The sequence below is a fragment of the Musa acuminata genome, chromosome BXJ1-4 (genome assembly GCF_036884655.1).
Source record: "Musa acuminata AAA Group cultivar baxijiao chromosome BXJ1-4, Cavendish_Baxijiao_AAA, whole genome shotgun sequence".
Classification (NCBI taxonomy): domain Eukaryota; kingdom Viridiplantae; phylum Streptophyta; class Magnoliopsida; order Zingiberales; family Musaceae; genus Musa; species Musa acuminata.
In genome coordinates this window covers 39410364-39436522 of record NC_088330.1, presented here as the reverse complement: position 1 = coordinate 39436522, position 26159 = coordinate 39410364, and the positions used below count along the sequence as shown (strand labels likewise).

At 39.4% G+C, this 26159-nt stretch overlaps 4 protein-coding genes across 4 annotated transcripts; 2 read left to right on the top strand and 2 right to left on the bottom strand.

The window, feature by feature from the left end:
- Positions 1-3507: 3507 nt before the first annotated feature.
- LOC135666725 (phenylcoumaran benzylic ether reductase Pyrc5-like) lies at positions 3508-6751 on the bottom strand. The gene is made up of 5 exons (XM_065178355.1): positions 6332-6751; positions 6114-6251; positions 4216-4453; positions 3907-4110; positions 3508-3830 (listed from the first exon to the last, which is right to left on the bottom strand). Exons 1-5 carry the CDS (start codon positions 6518-6520, stop codon positions 3664-3666), a joined length of 936 nt encoding a protein of 311 aa, XP_065034427.1. The 5' UTR covers positions 6521-6751; the 3' UTR covers positions 3508-3663.
- Positions 6752-7996: 1245 nt separating this feature from the next.
- On the top strand, positions 7997-10020 carry LOC135672615 (polygalacturonase At1g48100-like). Its single transcript, XM_065181114.1, has 6 exons — positions 7997-8367; positions 8490-8618; positions 8690-8893; positions 8982-9189; positions 9322-9512; positions 9609-10020. The coding sequence occupies exons 1-6, from the start codon at positions 8029-8031 to the stop codon at positions 9966-9968; spliced, it is 1431 nt and encodes a 476-aa protein (XP_065037186.1). The 5' UTR covers positions 7997-8028; the 3' UTR covers positions 9969-10020.
- Positions 10021-13418: 3398 nt separating this feature from the next.
- LOC135666721 (PWWP domain-containing protein 3-like) lies at positions 13419-17012 on the top strand. The gene has a single exon (XM_065178345.1). The coding sequence runs from the start codon at positions 13693-13695 to the stop codon at positions 16099-16101; it is 2409 nt and encodes an 802-aa protein (XP_065034417.1). The 5' UTR covers positions 13419-13692; the 3' UTR covers positions 16102-17012.
- Positions 17013-19916: 2904 nt separating this feature from the next.
- LOC135672614 (caffeic acid 3-O-methyltransferase-like) lies at positions 19917-21423 on the bottom strand. The gene is made up of 4 exons (XM_065181112.1): positions 20941-21423; positions 20555-20865; positions 20407-20471; positions 19917-20340 (listed from the first exon to the last, which is right to left on the bottom strand). Exons 1-4 carry the CDS (start codon positions 21354-21356, stop codon positions 20047-20049), a joined length of 1086 nt encoding a protein of 361 aa, XP_065037184.1. The 5' UTR covers positions 21357-21423; the 3' UTR covers positions 19917-20046.
- Between the last annotated feature and the right edge of the window lie 4736 nt (positions 21424-26159).

The following is a 26159-nucleotide window of genomic DNA, read 5'->3' as shown; positions in this document are numbered from 1 at the left end:
TTAATTTAGCGTAAATTATGGGACCTCTGGCGCATGCACAAGTGTTCGATCATGCGCTTACAGTCTGCAGCAGTGGCGCCCATACAATTATTTTCTGCAAATGCTTTGGGGTAACTGACATGGGATGACATAACTTTTGTGAGAGAGAAGGGAGACTTTCCCATGCTACTGATTGAAGCCTTCTTGTTATCTTGATTCCAACCTAATTAGAATCCATTGGATTCATGCAACCTCGTTTTCATAGAATTATAATACGAAGGGCTTTCAGTCTTTTCCATAATTTAGTATGGAATTATTTACAAAATCATGGTGAAAACAAGGAAAAAATCAAAATTATATGGAGGGGGAGAAAAGACTTCCAAAATTAGAAGAAATCATCAATAATAAAAAAAATTATAGAGAAAATCAATTACCTTCTCACGAGATCCTTCCATTATCCCACTATGTACAAATCTACTTGTATAGCTATATAGAAGAATCAAATCTTAATTTATATTTTTTTTTGTGAGGAGTCTCGTATTACTTGTTCTTTTATAACACTAATTCAAAAATCTTAAAATACTGATTTATCCCAATAATATATAGAATATTTAAGGCTTTAGTTCAGTATCACGAGTAACCAAGCATAATGTGTTGAGAATTGATTTATAGTAGTTATTTAGATAGTTACCATGTTCTAAATAGTTATAAGCATATTTTAAGAAGTTGTCTGACCAATGATCTAGTAGTTATAAAATAATTCTTACATTTAACTCAATCATGGGTGATATGATTGAGTGAAATAGTTACCATTAGGTCCTGTTCATGAAGCAAGATAAGAAGTATGTACTTAGGAATATCTTGTAAGTGTTCTATGTCTTTCCTTTAAATACTACGTCGATTTTCTTAATCGAAAGAAATTTTTTTAATTGCACCATAGTATTATGTTTTTATCATTTTCTTACTCCTCCATCCCGAACATAATGATCCTCTTCAACCTTTGTCACTCTCTAGTGGTAGACTAGATTTGTTGCCGTCGCTGCTGCACTCACAAACATCGCTGCCATCGTCGCTGTTTCCCATTCTTTCATCACCGTCATTGCTGCTGCCCGCTGCGACGTGATCTCAGAGGAAGCGGTCCAGGTATTCATCTACGGTAGTGTATTCGACGTCAGGGTAGAGAACTGAAGCCTCCACCCCAAAGGATGGCTCCATCTCAAAGTTGGTTTGGTCCCCATCGACAAAGAATGAGTGTGAAATAGCAAGTACGATGTTCAGTAGCAGTAGCGATTCTAAAAGAAATTAGCAATCATGTTAGTAGACGGGCTTAGATGATCTCTAGTTATGAAAACTTCTTTGCACAGAACTAGCAATCTTCTTCAGAGACATAAACCCTCTCAAAAGTCTTGCCGACTTCCTTCTCCCAAAGGGAAACTAGCTCGTTGTGAGATACGGCCAACCCCAGTCACGCCTCCTCCTGGTCTAAGACGGCCCACCCACCCGAGTGCACCACGGTGCCACTCCGTTGCTCCCAGCGGTGCGAACGCCTCCATCGATCTGACATACAGAAGATCAACGTACAGAAAAGGTTGATAACATACTGTATTACGATCTGATACACTAAAGTGATGCAGAAAAGACTATGATTAGAGTTCAAGGTTGAGTAGATTATCGTCGATCTCATGTCGCATGTCACAAGATCGATCTTGAAACGTAGAAGAAGATAAAGGAATGCACTGCACTTGAATCGGACTTATATACACGTGAAGTCCTCTCATATTCCGATCTCCGAAAGCTGGGATAATAGCAACACTGCAGCTAAAAGGAACATCTAATGATGGAAATAAAAATCATAATAATTAGAAGCACATGCCTCGGCCCTATTCGACGGCATAAATTAAGCAAGCACAAGGAGTAGCTTCTTGTGATGCACTATGGGCTTTCTCTTTCTGTTTATGCCAAATAAATAATACTTGGAATTGAAGTGTTGACTTGGATGATCAATAAGTTTATGCCAAATAAACAAATAAGTTTATTTATGCCAAATAAATAAATAAGTTTCTACGACTGTCAAACTCATAATAAGTTATTATCCACGCATAAATGGTGAGTCCATATTATTGTGTAGAAACTCTTCTCCCCACTAAATACGGGAGAAGAGTTTCCTCTCAGTCAACATCTGCCTTCACCAGTCTCTCACCTACTCATCAGCAAACCTCCTCCTCATTTGTGGCCTGCCATGCTAGAATTCATAGAGAAAAACGAGATTAGTTCCTCCTGCCTACAGTTTTCAGTTGTCTCTCCTTCTCTGCTCCTCTACCATCGAGTTATTCCTTTCTCTTTCTCCCTCCTTCCCATCTCCGAAGAGAGATCCGGGAACCGCTCCCATTTCTTATAGTACAATTGAGATATGCCTCCTAGAGGTTATGCTTTGGTCATCTTCTTCTGGGCTCTGCTCACCGTCATCACCCCGACTCTCATCTTCCTGTCAGCTTCAGGAAAACAAAGTCACCATACCACAGGTTAGATCATATGATTTCATCGAGGACAAGTAGGAATGCTGAACTCTTTTTCTGTCAGTCTTCTTAGTATGGAAACTAAAATCGCCTACATTTTATCTGATAGGCGAGGCGATTTATGATCCGAAGATTAGTCGGAGAATGATGGTGGGCATCATAGAGAACGGGCCATTGAAGAACATCGTATCGAGGACAGCAGCACAAGCACCGACGCTGGCGCCAGCGCCAGCGCCAGCTCTTGTGACAGGGAATGACCGCTTAGCTAACAGGACATCGATAGTTTGATTCATTGTATGGTGATCCACTGGCATGATATGTTCATAAAAGAGGGTGAATGAAGCGATCGTATGCCACTCTCTACAGAGAAAGATTTTTGTCCCTGCATTTGAGGCAACAATTTCTGTTTAAGTTCCATCAAATCGAGATCTACCTTTTGCCCCCTTTCAAATCATGGCTTTTGCTTTCTCCTCATAAAGATCTGTGGTGGTGTGTTCTTTTGGGTTTTTCGTATGGACTAATTTGTACGACAGTTTCTCTCGGAGTTGTGCTCTCGAATTGGAAGCGGTGATTAGAGCCATTACAAGTAGCCAATCGAGAACATAGTTCTGTAAGGAGGGCAGATGGCATCGAGTTAAGGATTGTGTTTACTACCAACAAAGCAGAAGTGAACTCTCAGACCACCAATGGATTAATTCACACGATAAATCTATCACGTCAGCCACAACTAAATGAAAAATATTTTCTGAATATTTTTTAATTAAAAGAAAACAAATGTTGTCCATAAAAGAGAGTCATGGATGTGACTTTGCAAGTCGAATTCTCTCTTCTTACTCTTTGACCTATCCACCATTGTGTTATTGACTCGACCACTTGGGAAACTTTTTCAGCATCGATCCATTTTTTTGTCTAGGAGAGAGGCCTTCGATAGTTCGGCAACACAATGAAGTGCTCATGGTAGGGGCAATGCCATTTTCTCTTCGCACAAATTGAACTAATCATCTTTCCGACATAATTCAACTATTCTTTTAGTTCAATCATTTAAACAACAAAGAGACATACATACGATCATTATGTATTGACATCACACCAATTAATACGCCACACAAACTCATCATAGTGATTAATTTGCATTCCTAAGTGGCTATTGGGGATCGACGACGTGCTCTCAGAGGAAGCGGTCTAGGTATTCATCCACGGTAGTGTATTTTACGTCAGGGTAGAGCATCGAAGTCTCGACCCCAAAGGATGGCTCGATCTCAAAGTTGGTTTGGTCCCCATTGACAAAGGATGAGTGTGAAATAGCAAGTATGATGTTCAATGGCATTGGCGATTCTGAAAGAAATTAACAATCATGTTAGTAGATGATCTCTAGTTGTGAACATTTCTTTGCACAAAATAAGTCCATCACCTTGGATTTGCTTCAAAACATCTTCTTCAGAGACATAAACCCTCTCAAAAGTCTTGCCAACTTTCCTCTCCCAAAGGGAAACAAGCTCATTGTGAGATAAGATGTTGGCGGGTGGTCTCGAATATAGAATCTTGTTCAAGGTTCTTGGATCGTCCACTGCATTTATTGTATATGCGCCGATGTCGTCTTCATCAAGAAAGATAGCTGTTGTAGGAAGAAAAAAAAAAAAACAACACCATTTGAAGTCGAACCATTAGATCGGAACAAAAATGCTTGGTTTTGGCACCAAAAGACTGGTGAATGAGTTACCTTTCGTGTTCCCATCACCCAAGATGACAACCTTATCTGTGGGAAGTCCACTAGCTCCTGCCTGTGCCAACTTCGGGAGGAAATACCCAGCAAAAAAGTTGCAAGACACATAGGTATAAGGGATGCCTGCTGCCTCGACAGACCTTCGAATCTGCACCTTGATCGCATACATCGACTTTGCTGGCTCCACGGCATGGATTCGGTCTGGATCATTGCCAAACTCTGATGGAATGAACCTCTGAAAACTCATCCATTATGCAAATACTCATCATGGAATTATTACAAGCCAAATAATGACATGCATCCAATTTTCTAGATACGGAAAAACACTCCTAGTAATTTAACCTCAGCCATGAACCAATACATAACCGACCGGCCAATGTGTAAATCAAACAAGATGGCCCTGCTAGTGGACTGTTTGAACAGCCATTGCTTTGTTATGTGTTGGTCTCGGCAAACAAGTGATGCAATGCAGACTTATTTGCAAAAGGGGTCATAAAAGTACTTGCAATGAAGGTCATGACATCAAATATCTTCTGATCTTGGACATACGAGACCCAAAAAAAAGGCCATAGAAAAACATCAAATATTTGGCTTATCAACGATATATAAGAAGCTTCAATTAAAACAAGCAGTATTATCTAATGGAGCTGCAGCCATCCGTTCTGTTTCCTAAGATTCTATGATAATTCCTCTAGAAAATAAAGATTCTATGACATTTTTACCAGATAAAATCCTTTTCTATTAATATTACATGTAACTCACATGCACAACATTATGAGAGAATGAATGCACTGTCAATGATTTAGCCATTCCATGGTATAGTTTCTTATAGACAAATTTTGATATTTATGTATATGGAAGTGAAATAGACAATAATGAACACTAATTGGATACAATACATCGATGGACTTTAAGGCACACTACCATTGTTGCGTTTGCTTTAAGACAAAAGTATGCAATCAACACACGAGCCTCTAAGCACATGGAGGCAACAGTGTTTGATTATGTCTCGAGTGTTTCATCTGCATGTTTTGCGGATGAAGCACATCAATACCGTGGAAAAAGAATCCGAACCGACTCCACTAGGTGGTTATATATCCTCTACAGGACAGGCACGTTAGCAGCTCCGACCATAAAACAAAATCAAAAGACGTTTTCAGCTACAAACAGCATGGAGTATCTAAGTGCTTGAAATTCCTTTACAGAATCATGCCACTAAAAAGATCAAAGCCCAAGCTCTGAATTTGTGAAACTCTAATGATTGAGAACTTGTGAATGCTTGATCTCCTGTATGTCATTATTGATCTTTTGAGTATCAACTAGAATGAGTCATAATCCACACCCCACATGATCATGATGGTGGAAATCTGTCTTTAGCTCAAGACAATTAACGACACGGCAATTGATTTTCTGCTAATATCAAAATGACTAAGATCAGTCACCAAAAGGCGTAATCAATTCACAGTATGGGAGAGACCTAAAAATTGGGCTCTGCTTAGGGTCGGAAATGTATGCAAAATCTTCCAAGCCTCTTGGGCACATCATCGGAGAGATGACCATTGTTTATTAGCACCTCTTATTCTATCATACACATTGGCCATAGTGTCACAGAAGATATTAGATCTCCAGGCTCGTCACCCATCCACCGTTTCAGAATGGTATATGAAGACTCTTGCACATACTGTTTGATCTAAATCACGTAATTACAAGGACAGACAGGGCTTTCCTGCTTCATCGTTCACAATGCTTCCTTCCCCTTTCCGGTTTCTAGGACTTCCATCAAGACACATAAGAATACCTCTGTCACTCCTCGCCACTGTCGTCTACAATGGTTCCCCTTTCCGATTCCTAGGACTTCATCATAATACATAAGAAGAGAGGAGGAAAAGGCGCACCTTAATGTGTCCTCCGGCATCCTTAATGGCGTCGATGATCTTGGTCTGATCCTTCAACTGCCGGGAGCCGACGGCGGAGATCACCACGTCCACCTGCTGGATCGCCCTCACCAGGCTGTCGGGATCATGCAGATCCCCCTACGAGTCAAAGAAGAGGACAGCATGCTTATCAGAGTCTTCAAGAGGAAAAAAAATTCCCGCCTAGGACAGAAGATTACCTGGAGGAAGGTGACGCCGGCGGCCTGGAAGTCGTGGAGGAGCTTGGCCTTGGCGGGTTGGTCGGCGGGCGCGGTGGTGCTCCGGACGAGGGCGAAAGTGGGGTGCCCGGACACCGCACTCGCCGCCACGATGAACTTTCCGATGTACCCCGTACCGCCAATGATCAGGATCTTGCTCTTCTCCGCCATCCTCTTCTGAGTTCGACGAGTATATGGCGCTCACTGTTGGGCGGCGTACGGTGGAGGAGGATGGGCGGAGAACCGTGAACTGATCTATTTATCGCAGATTAATTAGTAGCGTTCGCTAGTCTGGCCGAAATTACCGTACCTGCCATTCTTGCGTTCTTTATGAGAAAGCTCTGAAGTTGGAGGAGCTTATTGCAGTCTTAGGATAAGCAGAACCAAAGTTGGAGGTCGTAACCAGAGAAGTTGGAGATTATTGCAGTGTGTATATATATATATATATATATATAATATTAATAATAATAATAATAATAATAATAATTTAATTTCAAAACTTGCAGAATTTAATTTTTTATTTCTTCTTATATGTTTGATTGTTGATTAGTATGCCATATGGATGGTCAAAATTCGAGTTAGCAAAAGAAATACAAACCTAATCATGACCATACATCGGCTGCAGAACTCGAGGTTATAAGGAGGTAGCTTACCCTCCTTATGTCGATCTAAGCTCTGGTACTGTTGTACACACATAGGTAGATGCCAGCTTCCACTTCATCAGCAAGCATGAACACAAAACAATCAACTCGCTGTTCCAACTATTTCTACTCATTGTATCAGTTCCTTGAACAAGAGGTCAATCTCTAGGTGAACAAGATATCGTCTCCTGCCGCCGTGCAACTCGAATACATTTTAGGTCACCAGATTGGATGAAGTAGCTCCGCATACACATGCGTATCTGCTGCCAGATGACATATTGATGATAAGAAATCACGTTGGTGCTCAGGACGAGTTTTGGATTCTTCAATCCATGCTAATTGAGGATGTTGCGATGAAGTCTCTCAGTAGTTCTTGTCGCACAAGCGACGATCGCATGCCAACGTACTGCGGAAACTAAATGCAAAAGCAAGCATGACGTATATTAATATGTATGCTGTGTTTATGGAACCATGCATTGCGTCCCCTGTTGTCAGCCTTCCCCAGCCTGGAGTTCTTAGGCTTATTCAGTGGTCTTCAATGGAGATCTCCAGTGACTGAGCTTAGTTGCCGTCTCGTGATCAGTTGTACCCTAAACCTCACCCGTGATCGTTGCTGTGATGAGACGGTATTGTACTGAATGAGCTGTATGTGGCTCACCTTATTCATTTGGTCGTAAAGACAGAAATGCTATGCAGCAAATCTGCTTGTCTTGACCCTGAGAAACTTAAGAGCATCACTGAAGATGAACCTAATATTTAATTCATCGTTTACTGTATCATAGGGGGATCCCTCGAGATCTCGATGCTATGGCTTACAGGAAACGAGAAAAAGATTGTACATGAAACTGCAATGAAATCAATGGAGACCAAACAAAGAATAAGACAAGGAATTCCTTGCAATGGACGTCCCTTTTGTCGAGGAGAATGGCCGCTGCTATTAAAACCTTTCCTTCCTCCTTTCGTGGCAACAAACTTCGTTCACTCCCTCTCTCACCCACAGCTTGATACAAGACTAGTAGGGGAAGAGAGAATAAAGGCATGGCCAGCCTTCGTTCAAGGGGCTCACTGACCACCCTCCTCCTCCTCCTCCTCCTCGTGCTCATGGCATGCTCATCCTTTGCCACCTGTGGTGCGACAAGGGACTGGCAACTCGACTCAAGTCAAGCAGGAAAGAAGGGAAATGGAAAGTCCGGCCACGGGAATCACGGCCACCCAAAACCGAAGCCTAAGCCATGCCCGACTCCGAAACCTAAACCCAAACCGAGCCCAACTCCACAGCCGAGTCCCAGCCCGTCTCCACCACCTCCCCGAGGAGGAGGCATGTTCATCGTGCTGGATTACGGAGCTGATGGCGATGGGGTAACCGATGACACCGAGGTAGGTGAAATGCTCGCTAGATTACAACTAATATTACTGATTTCTGGTCAGTTTTCGTACGTTATATGCCATTCCGATGTATGTAACTTATTCCACTTGGAATATGGTATCCGGAGATGCAGGCATTCCAGGCTGCATGGGCAGCTGCCTGTGACGGGGCTCCATCGAAAGTGATTGTTCCATCCAACTTTGAGTTCCTCGTCGGTCCAATCTCATTCTCTGGCCCTTGCAAGTCCAACGTTGTGTTTCAGGTCAATTACATAACTTAGACAATTCTCCAAGATTGAAACTTTCAAGATTAAAACTATTAGAGGTTCTGCAGGTGGACGGCAAGATCATCGCTCCAAGTAGCGGCCGGAAAGCATGGAGCTCAGGTCTATTACAGTGGCTTGAATTCAGAGTGCTAAAAGGAATCAGAATTGAGGGCCGAGGCATCATCGAAGGTCAGGGCAGTGCCTGGTGGAGCAACAGCTCGTCTCTGTTAGGCTCGGAGGTCAGCGGACAGTTGCCGCACGTCAAACCTACGGTAAGAACTCGCCCAACCTAAAGCTTTTATCTTTTGAGTTACTACGGTGATAGATAGATAGTAAATGCATTCTGGTGTCTCATTGCAGGCTCTGAGGTTCTACGGAAGCTCTGATGTCACGGTGAGTGGCATTACAGTTCGGAACAGCCCGCAGGTCCATCTCAAGTTCGATAGCTGCCAAGCCGTCGAGGTCACCGGTGTCACCATCTCTTCCCCTGGAGACAGTCCCAACACTGACGGCATACATCTGCAGAACTCTGAGAACGTTTTCATCCATAACACCAACTTGAGCTGTGGTAATAATTCTAAAGCGTATTAAGAAAATAAAGAAGAAAAACCTGAGAGGCAGCTAATGAGACAGATGCTGATGTTATTGGCCATTACATATCATACTGGCTAACACAGAGATACATGCGTCTGCTCGATAGGTGACGACTGCATCTCCATCCAGACCGGATGCTCCAACATCTTGGTACAGAACGTGAACTGCGGGCCAGGCCACGGGATCAGCATCGGAGGCCTCGGCAAGGCCGACACACAGGCTTCTGTATCCAATGTCACCGTTCAGAACGCCAACATCGTCGGCACAATGATCGGTGTCAGAATCAAGACTTGGCAGGTAGATCGATCGATATATCGATCTCCTCTGTTCTCTAAGACGTGCATTCTTTACATCTTTCGATACATCATGCTTCTCCTCTGTTGCTTGCGGCAGGGCGGATCAGGCTTCGTCAAGTGCATAAGATTCGCAAAGATCAAAGTCTCAAATGTAAAGACACCGATCGTCATCGACCAATTCTACTGCGACCACAGCGAATGCAAAAACCAGACTTCGGCGGTAGCATTGTCGGACATCACATACGATGGCATCGTGGGAACTTACACGGTCCAGCCAGTGTATTTAGCATGCAGCGACGGCAAGCCATGCCGCAACATTCATCTCACCGACATACAACTTCAGTTGCTGAAACAACGGGGCCGCACGTACGATCCTTTCTGCTGGCAAGCCTACGGCGACCTGCAAGGCCCCATCGAACCACCCATCACCTGCTTGCGCAGCAAAAACAAAAGATAAAAATAGATGAAACTCGTCATTAATAAAATTGATTTAAATAATTAAAATTAGATGAAACAAAAGATAAAAAATTAGATTAATATGAATAAACGAGAGTGAGAAGATTTATTAGAATATAATACTTTTTTATTATTTTAATTTTTTTTTTAATCTTTTGACTAATATAAATATATATTTTTGAATGCATCCAAAGCACTTCTCGTTTTTTCTCTTATCTCTTTTTTACTTAAAATTCTACAGAAGGTCATAAATGAGACGAAGACTTCGTCGATTAGAAAAGAAGAGACGACCAATAGATCAAAAAAAAAAAGAAAAATAAGACAAACATTGGAATAAATATTTCTAATCAACTTCTTCCTATTTTCAAAAGAAAAACATATCATTTTGGGTCATTAAAATGAGATATTTATTTATTTTATAAGGATTATAAAATTTTATAAAAAATAATAATCTATCGGATCTTAATATTATTAATGATAAAAAAGATCAAATGAACGAGAATATATAAAAATGTGTAAGAGTTCTCTAGATGCTAAAACAAATAATGGATGAGTCTCAATTTCCTGAAATTATATCGACATTAACATCAACAAAAGCCTAAAAAATATTAAAAAATATTTCAAGACATAAATAAGGTAAAAACTTTAAAGTTTCAAATTCTTCGATCTAAATTCGAAACTGTTATGATGAAAATTTTTGAATCTATTATTGGTTTTCTTCAAAAAATCTCTTTTATTTTAAAACAAATTAGATTTACAATGAAAACCTAAAAGATCGAACTATAGCAAAAAAAAATTAAAAGAGTTTATCTTTAAAATTTGATATAAATTTTATTACTATAAGTGAATCAACATTATGACATAAAAGGTCATCTGAATTATGGTAGACTTGAATTGTTAAATAAAAAAAAATAATAGTTGGTTTACCTAATATTAAAAATAAAGATATTATTTATGAATCTTATATTTTTAAAAAATAATATAGAAATTTCTTTCAGATAAGTCATTCTTGGAGAGCCAAAAAATGATTGGAACTTGTGCATACAAATATTTGTGGATCTTTACAAATTATCTCATATGGTCAAAGTAAATATTTTTTATTATTTATAAATAATTGCATAAGGATGATATATGTATATTTTCTAAAAGAAAATTCAAGCCTTCTCTGTTTTCAAAATTTTCAAGGTATATGTAGAAAAATAAATTGATTGTTTTATTAAGACTGTACATTCTCATAGAAGGTTGAATTCACTTCTAAAGATCTTTTTATTTTTTATAAGAATACAGACATTCATAGAGAATCAGTTACAATCACACCCTTCAACAAAATGTAGTAATAGAGCAAAAGAATCGAGTAATGGCTGATACTATCAAATGTATGTTTAAAGAAAAAATAATTTCAAAAGAGTTTTGGCAAAAAATTATGAGTATAGTAGTATGTTTGTTAAATCACTTTCCTACCTACATAGTACAAGAAAAAACACCGCAGGGACAAAAAGAAGGCAAGATATAAGTCATTTAAATATACTTGGTTGTGTTGCTTACTTTTATGTTCCTAGAAAAAGGAAAAAAAAAGGAAACAAGTTGGATGACAAAAGTGTTAAATGCATATTTATGGGGTATAGTAATGAGACATATGATTTTAGACTTTATGATCTTACAACTAAGAAACTAATTATAAATCGTGATATTATTCTTAATAAAAAAAAGTTTGGAACTATAAAGCAGTTGAAATTTTAATAATTATAGGAGAAGAAGTAGATAAGGCATATGATATATTGCCTGTTATTAATACATCACCAAAATCTTCTCATATTTTAACTTATTCTAATTCAGGTTATTCTAATGATAATGAAACACCTCAAAGAAAATTTCTTAATCTTTCACATATATCAGTTTAGTGATTTAGCTTGTTTTACCTTGAAACTTATTTGTTTTGAAGTTGCAGCTTAGAAAGAAGAATATATACAAGCAATGAATGACGAAATGCAAGCTATTGAAGAAAAAAAAACTTAAAAATGGATAGATTTGCCCTAGAAAAAAAAAATAGATTCAAATGACTATAAAAGTTAAAATTTAATAATGATGACTTGTTTTAAAAAGATAAACCCATTTAGGTATGAATTTTTCAAAAATAAATTCTTTACTAGAATCAATATAATTACAATAGTATTAGCATTAGCAATTCAAAAAAAAAAATTTATTTATGAATTTATTGATAAAATTAAATTTTAAATATATTACTATAGCATGGAAGATCATCTTACCAAAAGCTTTGATGAAAAAATTTTTATGTTTTCCAAAGATAATTTTAAATTACAACTATTTTAAATTCCAAAGATATGTTTTCCAAAGATTAATTCAAATACTTAAAATTAGATAAAAATAAAAATAAAAATTTAGATTAAGATAAATAGATAAAGCTGAGGAGATCTATTGACATACGATGAATTTATCTATTATCTAGAAGAATTTATATTTTATTTTTAACTAATATAAATATATATTTTTGAATGAATTCAAAGTACTGTAGATTAAAAGTATATATATATATATACATATTTATCTTCTTGTCTGTCTTATATATTGATTAGGGTAATAATTACGATAAGACTCGCATGACACCCGCTAACGTCCCGCTCCCCTGTTAGTCCGACATCGCGTGATTGACATGGGTCAAAACGTCAACCGAGGCCCATTAACGATCGCTCATGTTCGGTTCCACACGCTACGCCAATGGCAATATCAGACGCCTGCTCGCAAGGTACGATCTTACCCCTTACGGGCAGACGCATCAGGTAACACCGAACCCCCCTTATAAATACCCTTGCATCCCGAACAAAAAGGGGGAGACCAACATATACAACAAACCCCCAGTGATTATTTACTGGATCGTCGGAGGGATCAGGTCGAGTTCTCTCGTCCTAACCTGTGTGAAGGAACAAAGGCGAGGCGCTTTTCTCCGGGCGCGTCGGCAAGGAACCTCCTCGCGAAGGAATCGGTGACCCGTCATCCGGACCCGAACCAAGCCGCGTCGACCCGGAGGTCACGACTAAAAAGTTGTTTACACTAACATATATATATATATATATATATATATATATATATATATATATATATATATATATATATATATATATATATATATATATATATATATATACACGTTATACAGCGGCCTGCCAGATTAGTTAAGAAGGTTAAGATGGATTATTAGGTTGCACAGGAAGGAGTATACAAGAGCTGCTCGTTCACACAGAAGAGTACAGTTCCATACGGATTTTGTGCTTGTAATTTCTTACGCGTTGCAAGCAACGACTCGCACATTCATCCGTACAAGTGGGTCCCGGGGCTCTCTTTCCTGCCTCGGGGTGGCCGAAGCGAAGGACCCCGGCGTGGCTGTCTTGAGGGGCCCCTGAGCAGCCTTCAGTTGCACAGGTTGGCCGCTGGCAACGCAGCAGGCAAGACAGGTAGAAGAAAGGAGAAGGGCACGAGTTAGCGCTCGAGTGGTATCTCCTCCGCTTCCCCTCCGACTCGTCACTTCGCCCGCGGTGGAGGGACCTGTCATTTTCTAACTGCGTTGTTTTCCTCTGTAATCCCGATCGACGTTAATTTTCCTTTTCCGCAAAACTTCTTATCTATCAGGTAAGCGTCTCCTTCCTATCCATTTTCTCCTTTTGCCTGCCGTCCTCTGCCCCAACTCCTCCTCCTCCTCCTCCCTGGAAATGAAAACCCTAGAGGCCAACGAATCCATGGCTGGCGAGCCGCTGGCCCAATCCCGGACTGAAGCTAAACCTGGGGTGGCTGTGCATGTTGGTGATGAGGGTGTGGGTTTAGGGTTGGCTAGCCGTGGGTCACCGGGGGAAATCGCTTTCGCCGTGGGTGATCTCGCGTGGGGGAAGACGAAGGGCCAACCGTGGTGGCCGGCGATGGTTTCGGATCCGTCCCGCGCGCTCGACGACGCCAAGAAGGTTCACCGGAGGGATGTCTCCTTCTTCGTCACTTGCTTCGGTAGCGGCGCCTTTGCGTGGTGCGAGCCGGCCCAGCTGAAGCCCTTCGTCGAGGAGTTCCATCGCATGGCGAGGCAGAGCAGCTCGAAGGGCTTCGTCGGAGCCGTCGAGGGCGCGTTGAATGAGATGAGGCAGCGCCTCCAGTTGGCGCTTACTTGCTGCTGTGTTTCGCCGGAGGCCCGAGGGAAAAATGCTGGAGGTCCACCTGGGAGACTCCCGGTCACGAACTTCGAGCCTATCGAGTTTCTCGAGCACCTCCATGATGTGGCTTGTGATGTTCTGGCGGCCGATATGTTGGAAGTTGCAGCTCTCAAGAGTTGGACGATGGCTTTTGGGAAGGGGTGGACAGATGGTGCGCCTGGGTGCCATCCTCGCCGTCAGATAATGGAGCTGGTGGATAAGATCGATCTTGACGTGCCGCCAGGCGACTTTGGTGATGGCAATGAGGAGGGAGATGACGACTGTTGGATCACTGGAAGCAGGGTCGGAAAAGGTCTCAGGACATCACAAGGCAATATGCATAAAAGCCAGAAGAGAAGGAGCATGGCAGTGCTCATTGCCGAAACAGATTTGGATACAGTTGAGCTCAGCAACGGCGATGACCTTGAGGAGGAGGAGAAGGTAAAGGCAGCAAAGCACCAGATGAAGTCCGAGAATGAGGAAGATATGGTCACGGGTGGTGGTAGTATTAAAGCCCAAGAAGATCCCTGCTCAGGTAGGCGGGAGCGAAAGAGGAGCAAGTACTTGTCCCCTCCTTACACTTGTTTGGGTGCATATACCATGACTCTTGACTCACCAATGGGCACCGAGGTGAAGTCACCAAGGAAGGCTGATGAAGCCTCTAGGGACGTAAATTCTGATATCTCAGCAGTATTGAGATGCAACTCTGAGGCCTTTCATAAGGAAGAGGATAATTGTAGTCCTGGTTTCAGCGTTGAGAACACATCTATGATAGAGATTCTTTTCGAGTTTCTTTGTACAGCAAAAAATCTGCTCCATTTAAAGTGGAATCGGTCAGCAAAAATGATTAAAGGCTTCTTCATTAAATATCGAAGCTCAATGTACTCTAGTGGATCTGACTTCTTAACGTTCCAGAAACACGGTACTGACTGCTGCGATGGAAGTGGCCAATCCTCAAACAAGGTGACTATCAATACCAGCTCTGGAGTTGGAGAATGCGAGAATCATTGGTGGAATAGTAAAGGTGTTGCTATTTCAGAAGCAGAGACAGGTTTTGGTGCTGATACAAAAAGTCATTCTGAACAAGGCAAAGCTGGGAAGAAGAGGAAGATGAGATTGGATGAAGCTACCAGTGTATCACCAGCAAAGCTGGATCCTCAGGTCATAAACGTTCCAGTGGAGAGCAGATATGTGCATAAAAACATAAAGAACAAAGATGGAGCTACTGAAGAAAGTGTGGTACTGTGCCCTGAGCCTGTTAGTTGTTTGCAACCAGCTGAAGTAGGGAACAAGATGAAGAAGGGCAAGGGAGTTGCTGATGGTCAAAAGGCTTTGAAACCTGGCCATGATCTTTCAGAGAGGTCACAAGGAGGCAAATCTGGACGGAAGAGGAAGAAGAGCAAACCAGCAAATATTGGTGTACCTCTAGTTGATTTGGGCACGGGCATTATGAATGGTTTGGAGAAAGACATATGCAGGCAAAGTTACCCTGGAGCTCTTCTCTTGACTTTTGCCCATGGAGTTCCTCTTCCCTCCCAAAATGAACTAACTTCCGCTTTCCGCAAATATGGTGTCGTGATTGAATCAGAAACAGAGCTGCTAAAAGAGACCAATAGTGCACGTATTGTGTTTGCCAAAAGCACTGATGCAGAAAAAGCCTTTAATAGCTCAGATAAGACTGGTTATTTTAGGCCTCCATATGCTAGCTACTGTCTCTGCTGTCTACCGGCAATTGCATGCTCTCCTCATCCAGTGCCTCCACTTCCTTACATAAGGGAGGGTCTTGAAAGGATGATATCTACTTTGACTGCTACTTCATCGTTGAAAGAGACAGGGACATCTGATGGAATGAAGCATGATGCAAGGGAAAATTTAGTTGGGGATATGGAGGGCCTACTGAAGAAGGTTAACACAATGCTAAGTGGGGCTGCCACTGGTACCTAATTTAACAATCATAATATCTGGTTCTAACCTCCCTTACCTCTGGCTTCAATGATCAGTCAGTGCAGCTGGTATTAGTATCATCTGCTTAATTTAGGTTGTTGAATGTTGAGTTATTCAGTGTACATGGGATCGGTACCACCTGCTTAATTTAGACTGCCAAATGTGAGCGTGATTTTTATTAGGTTCGCCTGCTTTATGTAGGTTGTGGAACGTTGACATGTCGATGTTATGCTTAGCTTAGTTTCAATCATTAGTGTGCATCATAGACTTTTTCTTCTGTTTCCATCAGATAATGAACAACTTTTACCGTGGACATGGTTGTGAGTGATTTGACTTGGTTACTATTGTGTCGCTAACCTAGTTGCTTGCTTAACTATGATTAGTACCAGAGGGGCTTGACTGCATTGTTCTAGCATATACAATTGGCTCATAAATGAAGGGGAAGGTGGTTGTGACCTAGTTGGTTGGGTGGTGGAATTTATTAACAGGGATTGTCAACCTAGTTGAAAGAAGAAAAAAAATTAATGACCTATTTTTGGTGTTAATGGAGTTGAAAAGCTTGATAAATTTCGGTAAAGTTTCGGGGATAAAATTATTGTGAAGTATATTTTAACACATGCAAATTGCTTAGAAACCTTATCGGATCTTTACTTTTCACTAAATATGTAACATCTTAACAGTCTTGTAGTGGAGTTGGTGATGGTTGGATGAGTATGTAAGGCTAGATGGTTGGTTCAGCATGTCTATCCAACTGGGCGACTGCAAACTATCGAACTGCATTCTGAAGTTGGTCCAGTGCTTTGGTTTGGACTGCTACTGGAGTATCTTGGTGAGTGAACTGACTTGCTTTGTCTGGAACCCAGGAGTCAGTCTGTAGCTTTATCACTGTGCCAGTGCTCCCTCCATCACTTGTTTCTAACTATTTCATGGGAGTTTAATCTCAGTAGTTCTTGCTCGATGTTGGATAGTTTGCTGTAATTTTGGTAATTTGCTGTTTGTGTCTGAAATTTTTTTATAGACAGTGTTTCATCAAAATTTCAGAAATGGAAGACAGGAGCACACTCTGCTTCTGCCTGTACTTTTTTGGTTAGGCTGGCCTCCACAGTGATCTGTTTCTTTCCAATACCTTTCGTTGTCAATCTTCACAAGGACCTCGGTAAGCAGGTTTTGTTATGGATCTCTATCTCTGGTCTTTGATGTGCTTCTTTATACATTGTAAACATGGGTTTCTTTAACAGAGTTCCACTTACAATGTTGTTTGCTCCATCTTTGACGCAGAGAGAGATACATTCGAGAATCCACATTTTGTGGCAGCCATGATCCAGAATCCAGGTAACAATTGTAAGAACAGACTTTGAGTATTTTGTAAGACAATTGTCTCTTCTGATAGTGTATGTAATATTTTTCATGTACTTTGGCATTTATTTACTCTCTATACTTATATATCATTTGAATCATATCACAACCATCTCTTTTTACTGTGACACTATCAACCATCATCCCTCTTTATCATCCCAACACTGTCCACTGTCTAACATAGCTGCTCCCACCTTGCCAGCACACAACAATGGATTCATATCAATATCTAACCTACATCAATGGGATTCATATCAAAGCCATACTAAAGAGATAATTAAACTTTTGAACAGATCTTTACAAAATATTTTATAGATGCATATAGTATTTTTCAGAACTAATTTTGTAAAAGGATTTTATAATATTTAAACCATAAAATAATTTGCAAGTCAATAATTACTTCAAATAATATTTGTAAGACAAACGAATACTTTTTGAATGGTTGCAAACCTATATAATATATTTTTAATATTTTTTAATAATAAAATATTTTATAGATCAATAAAAAATCATATATGTCACACTATTCGTCGAATATGTATATTGATTTAAATCATATGAGGAATAAAAATTAAAATCATAGATAAAATCTTAGAATCTAATACATCATGAATGAGGATGAACCAAGACAAGGTCCTTCCGGAGTGCTGGTAATCAAGAGAGAGAGAGAGAGAGAGAGAGAACCAATGCACGACAGCTTTTCTCATTTATTGTCGCACTATCTGATAGGGTTTATGTTAACAATGGTGGCAGCTACTATTAAAAGAGCACGGTGTTGGAGAATGGCATCTCCTGCAACAAGCCACCGGGATGGCGTCGTTTGAGTACCACGGTAGTGACCCATGGTTCAACAAGTTGTTCAACGGCAGCATGAGGAGACTATCCACCGTCGTCATCAAGAAACTGCTCCAGGTCTATCGAGCCTTCCGAAGTGTCAAGGTGCTCGTCGACGTTGGTGGCGGCACCGGCATAACCCTCCAAATATCACCTCCGAGCACCCTCACATCAAGGGCATCAATTACAATCTCCCTCATGTTATCTCCGAGACCCATCTTACTCACGTAGTTAACATTAGATGCAACAAAATATACAGATTTAAATTAAGATAAATAGATAACTATGAAAACATTTATTGGGTTATGATCGATTTCTTTCTTATTTTAAAAACTTATATTTTATTCTTTTTAGTTAATATAAATATGAATCTAAATTATTACAAATTTAAAGTACTTTTCATTCTTTTTATTATCTTCTTCGGTTCTAAAGTTATGCAGAAAGTCAACATATGTGGTATGGATTTAAGAAGTCTAGCAAAAATACATCGATTAAAAAAAATTAGAGAGGATCAAATAGATCCAGAAGGTGAAAAAAGCGAGAAGATTAGAATAAATATTTTTGATCAACTTCTTCCTATCTTTAATAATGAAAATTATTAATTTTGAGTCGTTAAAATGATAACTTTATTTATTTTTCACGAATTAAAAATTTGGTAGAAATTGATTTTGTTGAGTATGATCTATGGAATTCTAATATTAGCGAAGATAAAAAAGATAAAATAAATGAGAAAGAAAGATGCAAGAGCCCTCTATATGCTACAACAAGTAATAAATGACTTCCTATTTTTCCAAGCAATATATGAGTTCCTATTTTTCCAAATCATATAGACATCTACAAATCAAAGCTTGAAAAATATTAAAAATTATATTTGAATACAAATCTCAAGACTTCAAATTCATCGACATGAATTTGAAAATTGAAAGATTTTAAATTTATTATTAATTTTTTTCTCAAAAGTTTCTTGTATTATGAACCAACTAAGGTTTTATGATGATAACTTAAAAGATTAAATAGTAGCAAAAAGGTTTTACAAAGTTTCTCTCTCATATTTGATATGATTTTTATTATCAAAGAAGAAACTAAAGATACAAAAAACACCAAGAGAAAAATTCAGAACTCAAATCTCAATGAAAAGGTTAGGATTATAGGGGTCATAGATGATTTGATACTTGAGGTAAAGGACATATACTGATCAAATAAGAGTTAGAGGAACTCGTAACAAAGAAACTCGTCAATGTTTTTGTTTAAAAAATTAGATATATTAAAAAAGATTATTGATGAAAAAATCTAAATATTCTCTTTTCTCTCTATTGTAAAAAATCTAAATATTTCTCTTTTCTCCCATTGTAAAGACGTAAGTTTCATCTTCATTTAAAAAATTAGATATATATGTATATATATAATGTGATCCTATTTTATTCTGGAATCTTACAGATGCAAATGATGATATACAATATTCAAACATAGGGTTTCTGCTAACCAAAGTATATATACATACATATTCGAGCATTTTATACATCCTCTAATATAGTACCCTTTTTTTTTTGTCTGGAGAATCAGAATTACTATCAAGGTATAGTTGACATCGTTTTACATATTTTGCAAGGGGGACATATGAGAATCCCAGCCCGAAATCACTACCCAAAGGAAGAACATTGACACAAGCAGGATGAGTTACATCTCATATACTAAAAGATACTCATAGACAACTGTTTATATATATATATATATATATATATATATATTTACCCTTTACTTTTTGAATTCTATGACCCAAGTATACATGGAAATATAAGTAGATGTGAATCCAGAAAACCCTGCTTCCAGTGCGAGGGCCTCGAACTCCTTCTGTGTCCTTTCTTTTCCTCCAAGGAAAACCATCATATTGATGTCCAAATGGAACGCGCCTCGTAAGTTTAAGTTTGGCTCAGGAAGCAGTGGAAGCATATATTCTACCACTATCAGCTTACCTTTCTCTGGCAAAGCCTTCCAACAATTCTTTAGTAATTTAGAACATTGCTCGTCGTTCCAATCATGAAGAATCCACTGCACATTAACATTCATCTGTTATAACACTGTCACGGTTATCAGTAGTAATCAGTAGATTCTAACCTTCATAAAAATGGTGTCACTTTGTGGCACACTCACAAACATGTCTCCACTGACATGCTCGACGCCTGCTAGCAAAACAAGATCCATTTACGTATCATTGATATCTTTCTTCTGTTTGGTGACAAAAGGAAATCGATCAACGGCGAACCTGGGAATGAGGGTGCCTCGGAGATGACATGAGGGAGGTCGAAGTTGATGCCCTTGATTTGGGGATGCCTGGAGGTGATCATGTGGAGGGCGGCTCCGGTGCCGCCGCCGACGTCGACGAGCACCTTGACGTCGTCGAAACCGCAGTAGATATCGAGCAGCTTCTTGGTGATGATGCTGGAGTGGCTCCTCATGCATTCGTTGAACAGTTTGTTGAACCGGGGGTCGCTGCCGTTGTACTCGAACGCCGTCATACCGTATGCCTTGTGGAAGCAGGTGCCGCCCTCCAACACCGCATCCTTCAAGTAGTGCCTGCCAAGGATTTCATTAGCTGTTACACGACCATAGATTTCAGCTCTTACATAGTATATATAGTCCCCGAATTACCAGAAATCGATCATGACTTTATCCAGGCCAAACAAGCACAGAGGAGCCATGGACACACCATCCTCGTTCTCGGTTAAGTGCTTGCACACAGGCGCTGCGCCGTACTTCCGCAGAAGCTGGCCGGCGGCGCCAGGCTCGGCGGTGCAGCTGACGATGCGGTAGGCAGCGAGTATGCGGAGCATGCGGTCTACCATATCGGCCGCCTGCGGGTTCTGGGTGGGCAGCTGGGAGGCGACGTCGACGGCGCTCAGCTTGGCGCCGGGGCCGGCCTTGACGATGATCTCGAGGAGCCGGAGCTCGATGGCCGCCTTGAGGGTCATGGGGAGGGCCATGGCCATCACCAGCTGCACGGCATACAAGCGCGCCTCCTCGTCCTCCTCTGGTGACAGCTGCAGCACTTCCGTGTTGGATCCCATGCTTTCTAAGAGTTCGAGTAGGAAAGGATGGAGCGGTGGTGGTAATGGTGGAGGAAGAGAGGAGAGGTTGGGCTTGGTGGAGGGGGAAGCTCTTGGCGAGGGATTTATAAGTGTCGAAGTGGTCAGCTCCCCCGCTAACAGAGAAGAATTCTGCGGTGAGGAGGAGCCACGAGATCTTACTAATGAAGGCATTGTCAACGCCGTACTCTCACAGCTACTTAGTATCTAAATCATTTGCTGCAATGTTAGTAATTTAGATTACATAAAAATTAACTCAGAATAGATTGCGTCAACAAACTGGAAACTGTCAACGATTATATGATAGAATTGGCGGATGTGAGATAAGCACGTTGAAAAAGCATGCACTTGCGCAACTTTTTAAGTCAACATAATTTTACTTGGGAAAATATAATCTACGTGAAAAAGTATAATGGAATATAATCTAAAGAAAGAATAGTTCAGAGAGGACATCTGGTGTGGTACCCATCTACATAAGCTAAATAATAACTCGGCACCATCTTCGCGCGGGTATTAACAATATATATATATATATATATATATATATATATATAATATTTGTCAAAATATTAGAGGTGCATTGTTTGGTAAAAAAATGGGTCCCTACTTGGCGGTTTTGCTGACGCACATACAGATGAATTTGACACGGTGAGGTTTGAACAGGAAGGATGGAAATTGACATGACGAGCAAGGAGAGAGAGAGAGAGAGAGAGAGTGTAAACGGGGGAAGCAAAAAGTCTTGCTAGACACCGATAGAGGCAACTGATCGATGGAATTGTAAGGTAAGGAAGGATGGTGACCGGTGAGTTCAACGCTTTAGATTGCCAGTTATTTAAGAATTATTATTGTTATTATTATTATTTTGGAATGGGCTGTTCTGAATTTGTGGAACGATTTGATGATGTGATTTACACTCACTACAACTATGTGAGTTTGGCTCGTTAACAAATTTTCTTTTATCGAAGTTTAATACCCTTATATATATATATATATATATATATATATATATATATATATAAAGTAAATTGAATTCATAATATAAAGTAAATTGAATAGTGTTTAGAAAAGATAAAGTTAAAAGAAAATATATATATATATATATATATATATATATATAAATGGATATATATATATAAGGGTATTAAATTGTCTAGTTTAATACCCTTATATATATATATATGGATATATATATATATATATAAAGTAAATTGAATAGTGTTTAGAAAAGATAAAGTTAAAAGAAAATAAGAATTCATAATCACGTTTGATTTGATGTTGTTCGAAGGAAAATCACATCCTCATCAGAACGAGATACTATCAAGAAGTCTTCGTTTTCTAGAAAAAAATTTATCAAGTAAACGTTTGGGTCTTTAATGACCCGAATGTTAAACCACAAAATAACATGTTAAAAATGAGATAAAGGAAAGAAAAAAAAAATAAGAGAGAGTAAATGAAAATTTTTAATATTTTTTTGTTACTTAATCTTAATAATTCTAAAAAAAATTAATTTTTTTAATATTAAAAATATAAATAAATAAGAAATACTACTTCAACTTATATTGTGCGATCAGTGTGGTATGCTTAAATCTTGTTTAGTGTAAATAAGATGTATTTGAATGAAACGGAGTGAACCAAGTTTTGAATAACGTTTCTTTAATCTAAACTTTCATTATCATATACATAGAATATAATATCCTATCCTAAGATTATGTGTTTATAACTATGCACTTGTATCTTAGTTTTAATCTTGAGAGTTTTTAGAAATTTCTCAAATATATAGTTGTAGACGTCTACAAATACTCACATATAGGAGAGCTCTTACAAGGAGGGATTTGTGTGAAGTTATATCTCATAAAAAAAAACATAATTTTAGATCTCTTTTGTATTCTTCCTATCCCTCTACATATAGTTACTAATTACCATAGGGATGGGTTTAAAGTTATTCACCATAATAAATATATTATGTATTATGAAAGTGCTTATAACCATGCTTCTTGACTAATCAATCAACTTATTATTATCAAATCAAAGCTCCTTTAAAATGTCATCCATTACAAAGGTTAGGTTCTTACTGCTTGTAGGCCTATTATAGGTAAAAACCTGTCTCGATTATTTAAGTTTTTAGTAAGTAAATTAATAAGATTTTATTCAATTTTAATTTAATGTAATATAACAATTGAATGAACATCATGTCACACTTTTATGTAACTTTAATATGTTTACTATTTTCTGAATTTAATATAAGTTTTTTCATCGAAAATTCTATTTCAGCTCTTAAATCAATTGAAATAGGTGGCAAAGGTAATTAAACCAAAGATAAATTTGAAAAAAATCTTTAAGCCATGATATCTAATGCAATCAATTTAACTTCTATGGTACTTTTAGCAATGATAGATTGCTTAATAGACTCTCAAGAGATAACACTATCACCTAAAATAAAGACACATCCTCATGTAGATTTAATCTCAAGAGAATAAAAAATTATAATACCCGAGTTTCACACATATTAAATTAAAATTAGTATACCAATATATATATATATATATATATATATATATATATATATATATATATATCTTATAATTTTGGTAGCAAGTCCAAATTTCTCGATTAATTGGTGACTTTTTGGTGTAAAGTGATAGAACCCCGACCTCCTCACCTTGGTCGTCGTATGTAAGGAAGCGCGCCATCTCAACCGGTGGCATCGCCCCATTTAAAAGCAGAGCTTGAAGTGTGGCCGATCTTGCTAGCGATTTCGGTCTCTTGTCTCACCTCCGATTCCTTCTGCTTCGAAATCCCCCACTCCTCTGCCTCCACCACATCGAAGAGGCCGAAGCGGCTCAAGAGGGGTCGCATAGCCGGTGGCTCCTCCCCTTCCTCCTCCTCCATGTCAAAGTGGCCGAGGCGGCTCAGGATCAAGAATGGTTGCATCGCCCCGTGGCTCCTCCTTCTCCTTCTCCACACCGAAGAAACCGAAGCGGCTCAAGATCAAGAAGAGTTGCATAGCTGGTGGTCCCGCTTCCTCTTCTCCATATCAAAGAAGCCGAAGCAGTTCAAGATCAAGAAGGATTGCATCTTCCGCCCGGCGGCTCCTCCTCCACATCGAAGAAGCCGATGGCTCAAGTTCAGTAAGGGTTGCATCCATGGCGGCCCCACCTTGGCCATCGTAAGCTCGAGAAGAGGCCGAAGTGGCTCAAGATCAAGAATGGTTGCATAGCCGGCGGCCCCTCCTCCTCCTACTTCTCCATTTCGAAGATGCCGAAGCGGCTCATGATTAAGATGTGGAACGCCATCGCCCTTCAGTCCTGAGGTAATGCGTTCGCTAACCTTCTCCCTTGTGGATTATTTTGGGGTTGTATAGTCGCCGACCCATGATCTCTCCGTCCTCCTCACGAAGAACTGAAGCGGAACGTCGTCATTAGAGATCCGGCCATCCCCAACCGTCCCTCTCATGGATCGTTTTAGGGTTAGGGTTCTGTTCTCGGCTCCCTAACTCTGGAATCATCTGATCTGGTTGATCCGATCGACGCAGATATCGTAATGGATAACTGCCCCATTCGGTAGGAACCACACCATGGATCTATGTCCGTGATTCCTCCTTCCTTTTTCACCTTCTTGATCTTTGCTTACATCTTAGGTTTAGAGTTAAAAGGTTTTCTGGTTTCTATGCGTATGATACAGTCGATTTTTTTAATCTTGAATGCATCGATTAACAGGCTACTCAATTCGGTGGGACGAAAGTGAGAAATGCATAGTTGACTGAGGGTATGTATGGTTCCTTTCTCCCCAAATCTGAGAACATATTTACAATTAATGGGTTTCTTAGACGTATTCATATTACAAGCTGCATTGGTCATAGTCATAATTCTGAAGGCTGGAGCTCATGACATGTATTAGTTTTCAAATTGCATTTTGTTTCATCACCATTCTATGATGATTTCGTAGCTGCAATTTTAGATCAATAATAGAAATGTAGCATTTTTATTGTGCGATTATTATTGCTTATACCTCTACTATATTTGTACGTGGCATAGTTACATATGACAGCTTATTATATTTTCATTCTCATGAAAGAATATTTATGTTCGTAGATATTATTCTCGGTACTGCATCATATGATCCCAAAACAATTGAACTACTAGTGACCTTTGTTTTATCCTTTGATCTTGTTGTTTGCAACATGCAAGTTGCTAGCACCAGCATTATTTGATAGATGTGTCCTGTCTCCTTTTTTATTTTTAACTTTTTTTTATTCTTTTATCTTTTGAAGTCAAGCCAGTTCTTTTTCTTTTTAATTTTTTAAAATCTTTTCTCAGTGAGCACTCCTTGTTTAGTGTTCCATGTTATAGCTTGATATTTTCTTCGTCCAACAAATGACATGTGAGCTATACAGGATCACTTATCTTCTCTCACCTCCGATATCGCCCCATGTTATAGTGATATCTTCTTCGTCTAACAAAAGACGATCTTTGGTCTCTTAAAGTCGGGGAGGTACTAAGTCAATGGACTTGACAAGAATCGAGTTGAGTACACCTTTAGTGGGTTAACCTCCTCCCTCGATATAAACCTTGGATTGACGATATCACTTATCGAGTTGGAAGTATTGCCACTCCCCTGAGATTGATTGGTCAGCTAAAAGATCACATCGATTTTCATTTCGGTGGGTCCTTGGGGTTGAGGAGATGGTTCATATTTGCTTATGGATAAAGATTTTGTGATGGCATCTCCTTATTAGTTCTTCTTCAATCTATTATGGGAGATCGATCTTGCACTTTAAATCAGTAG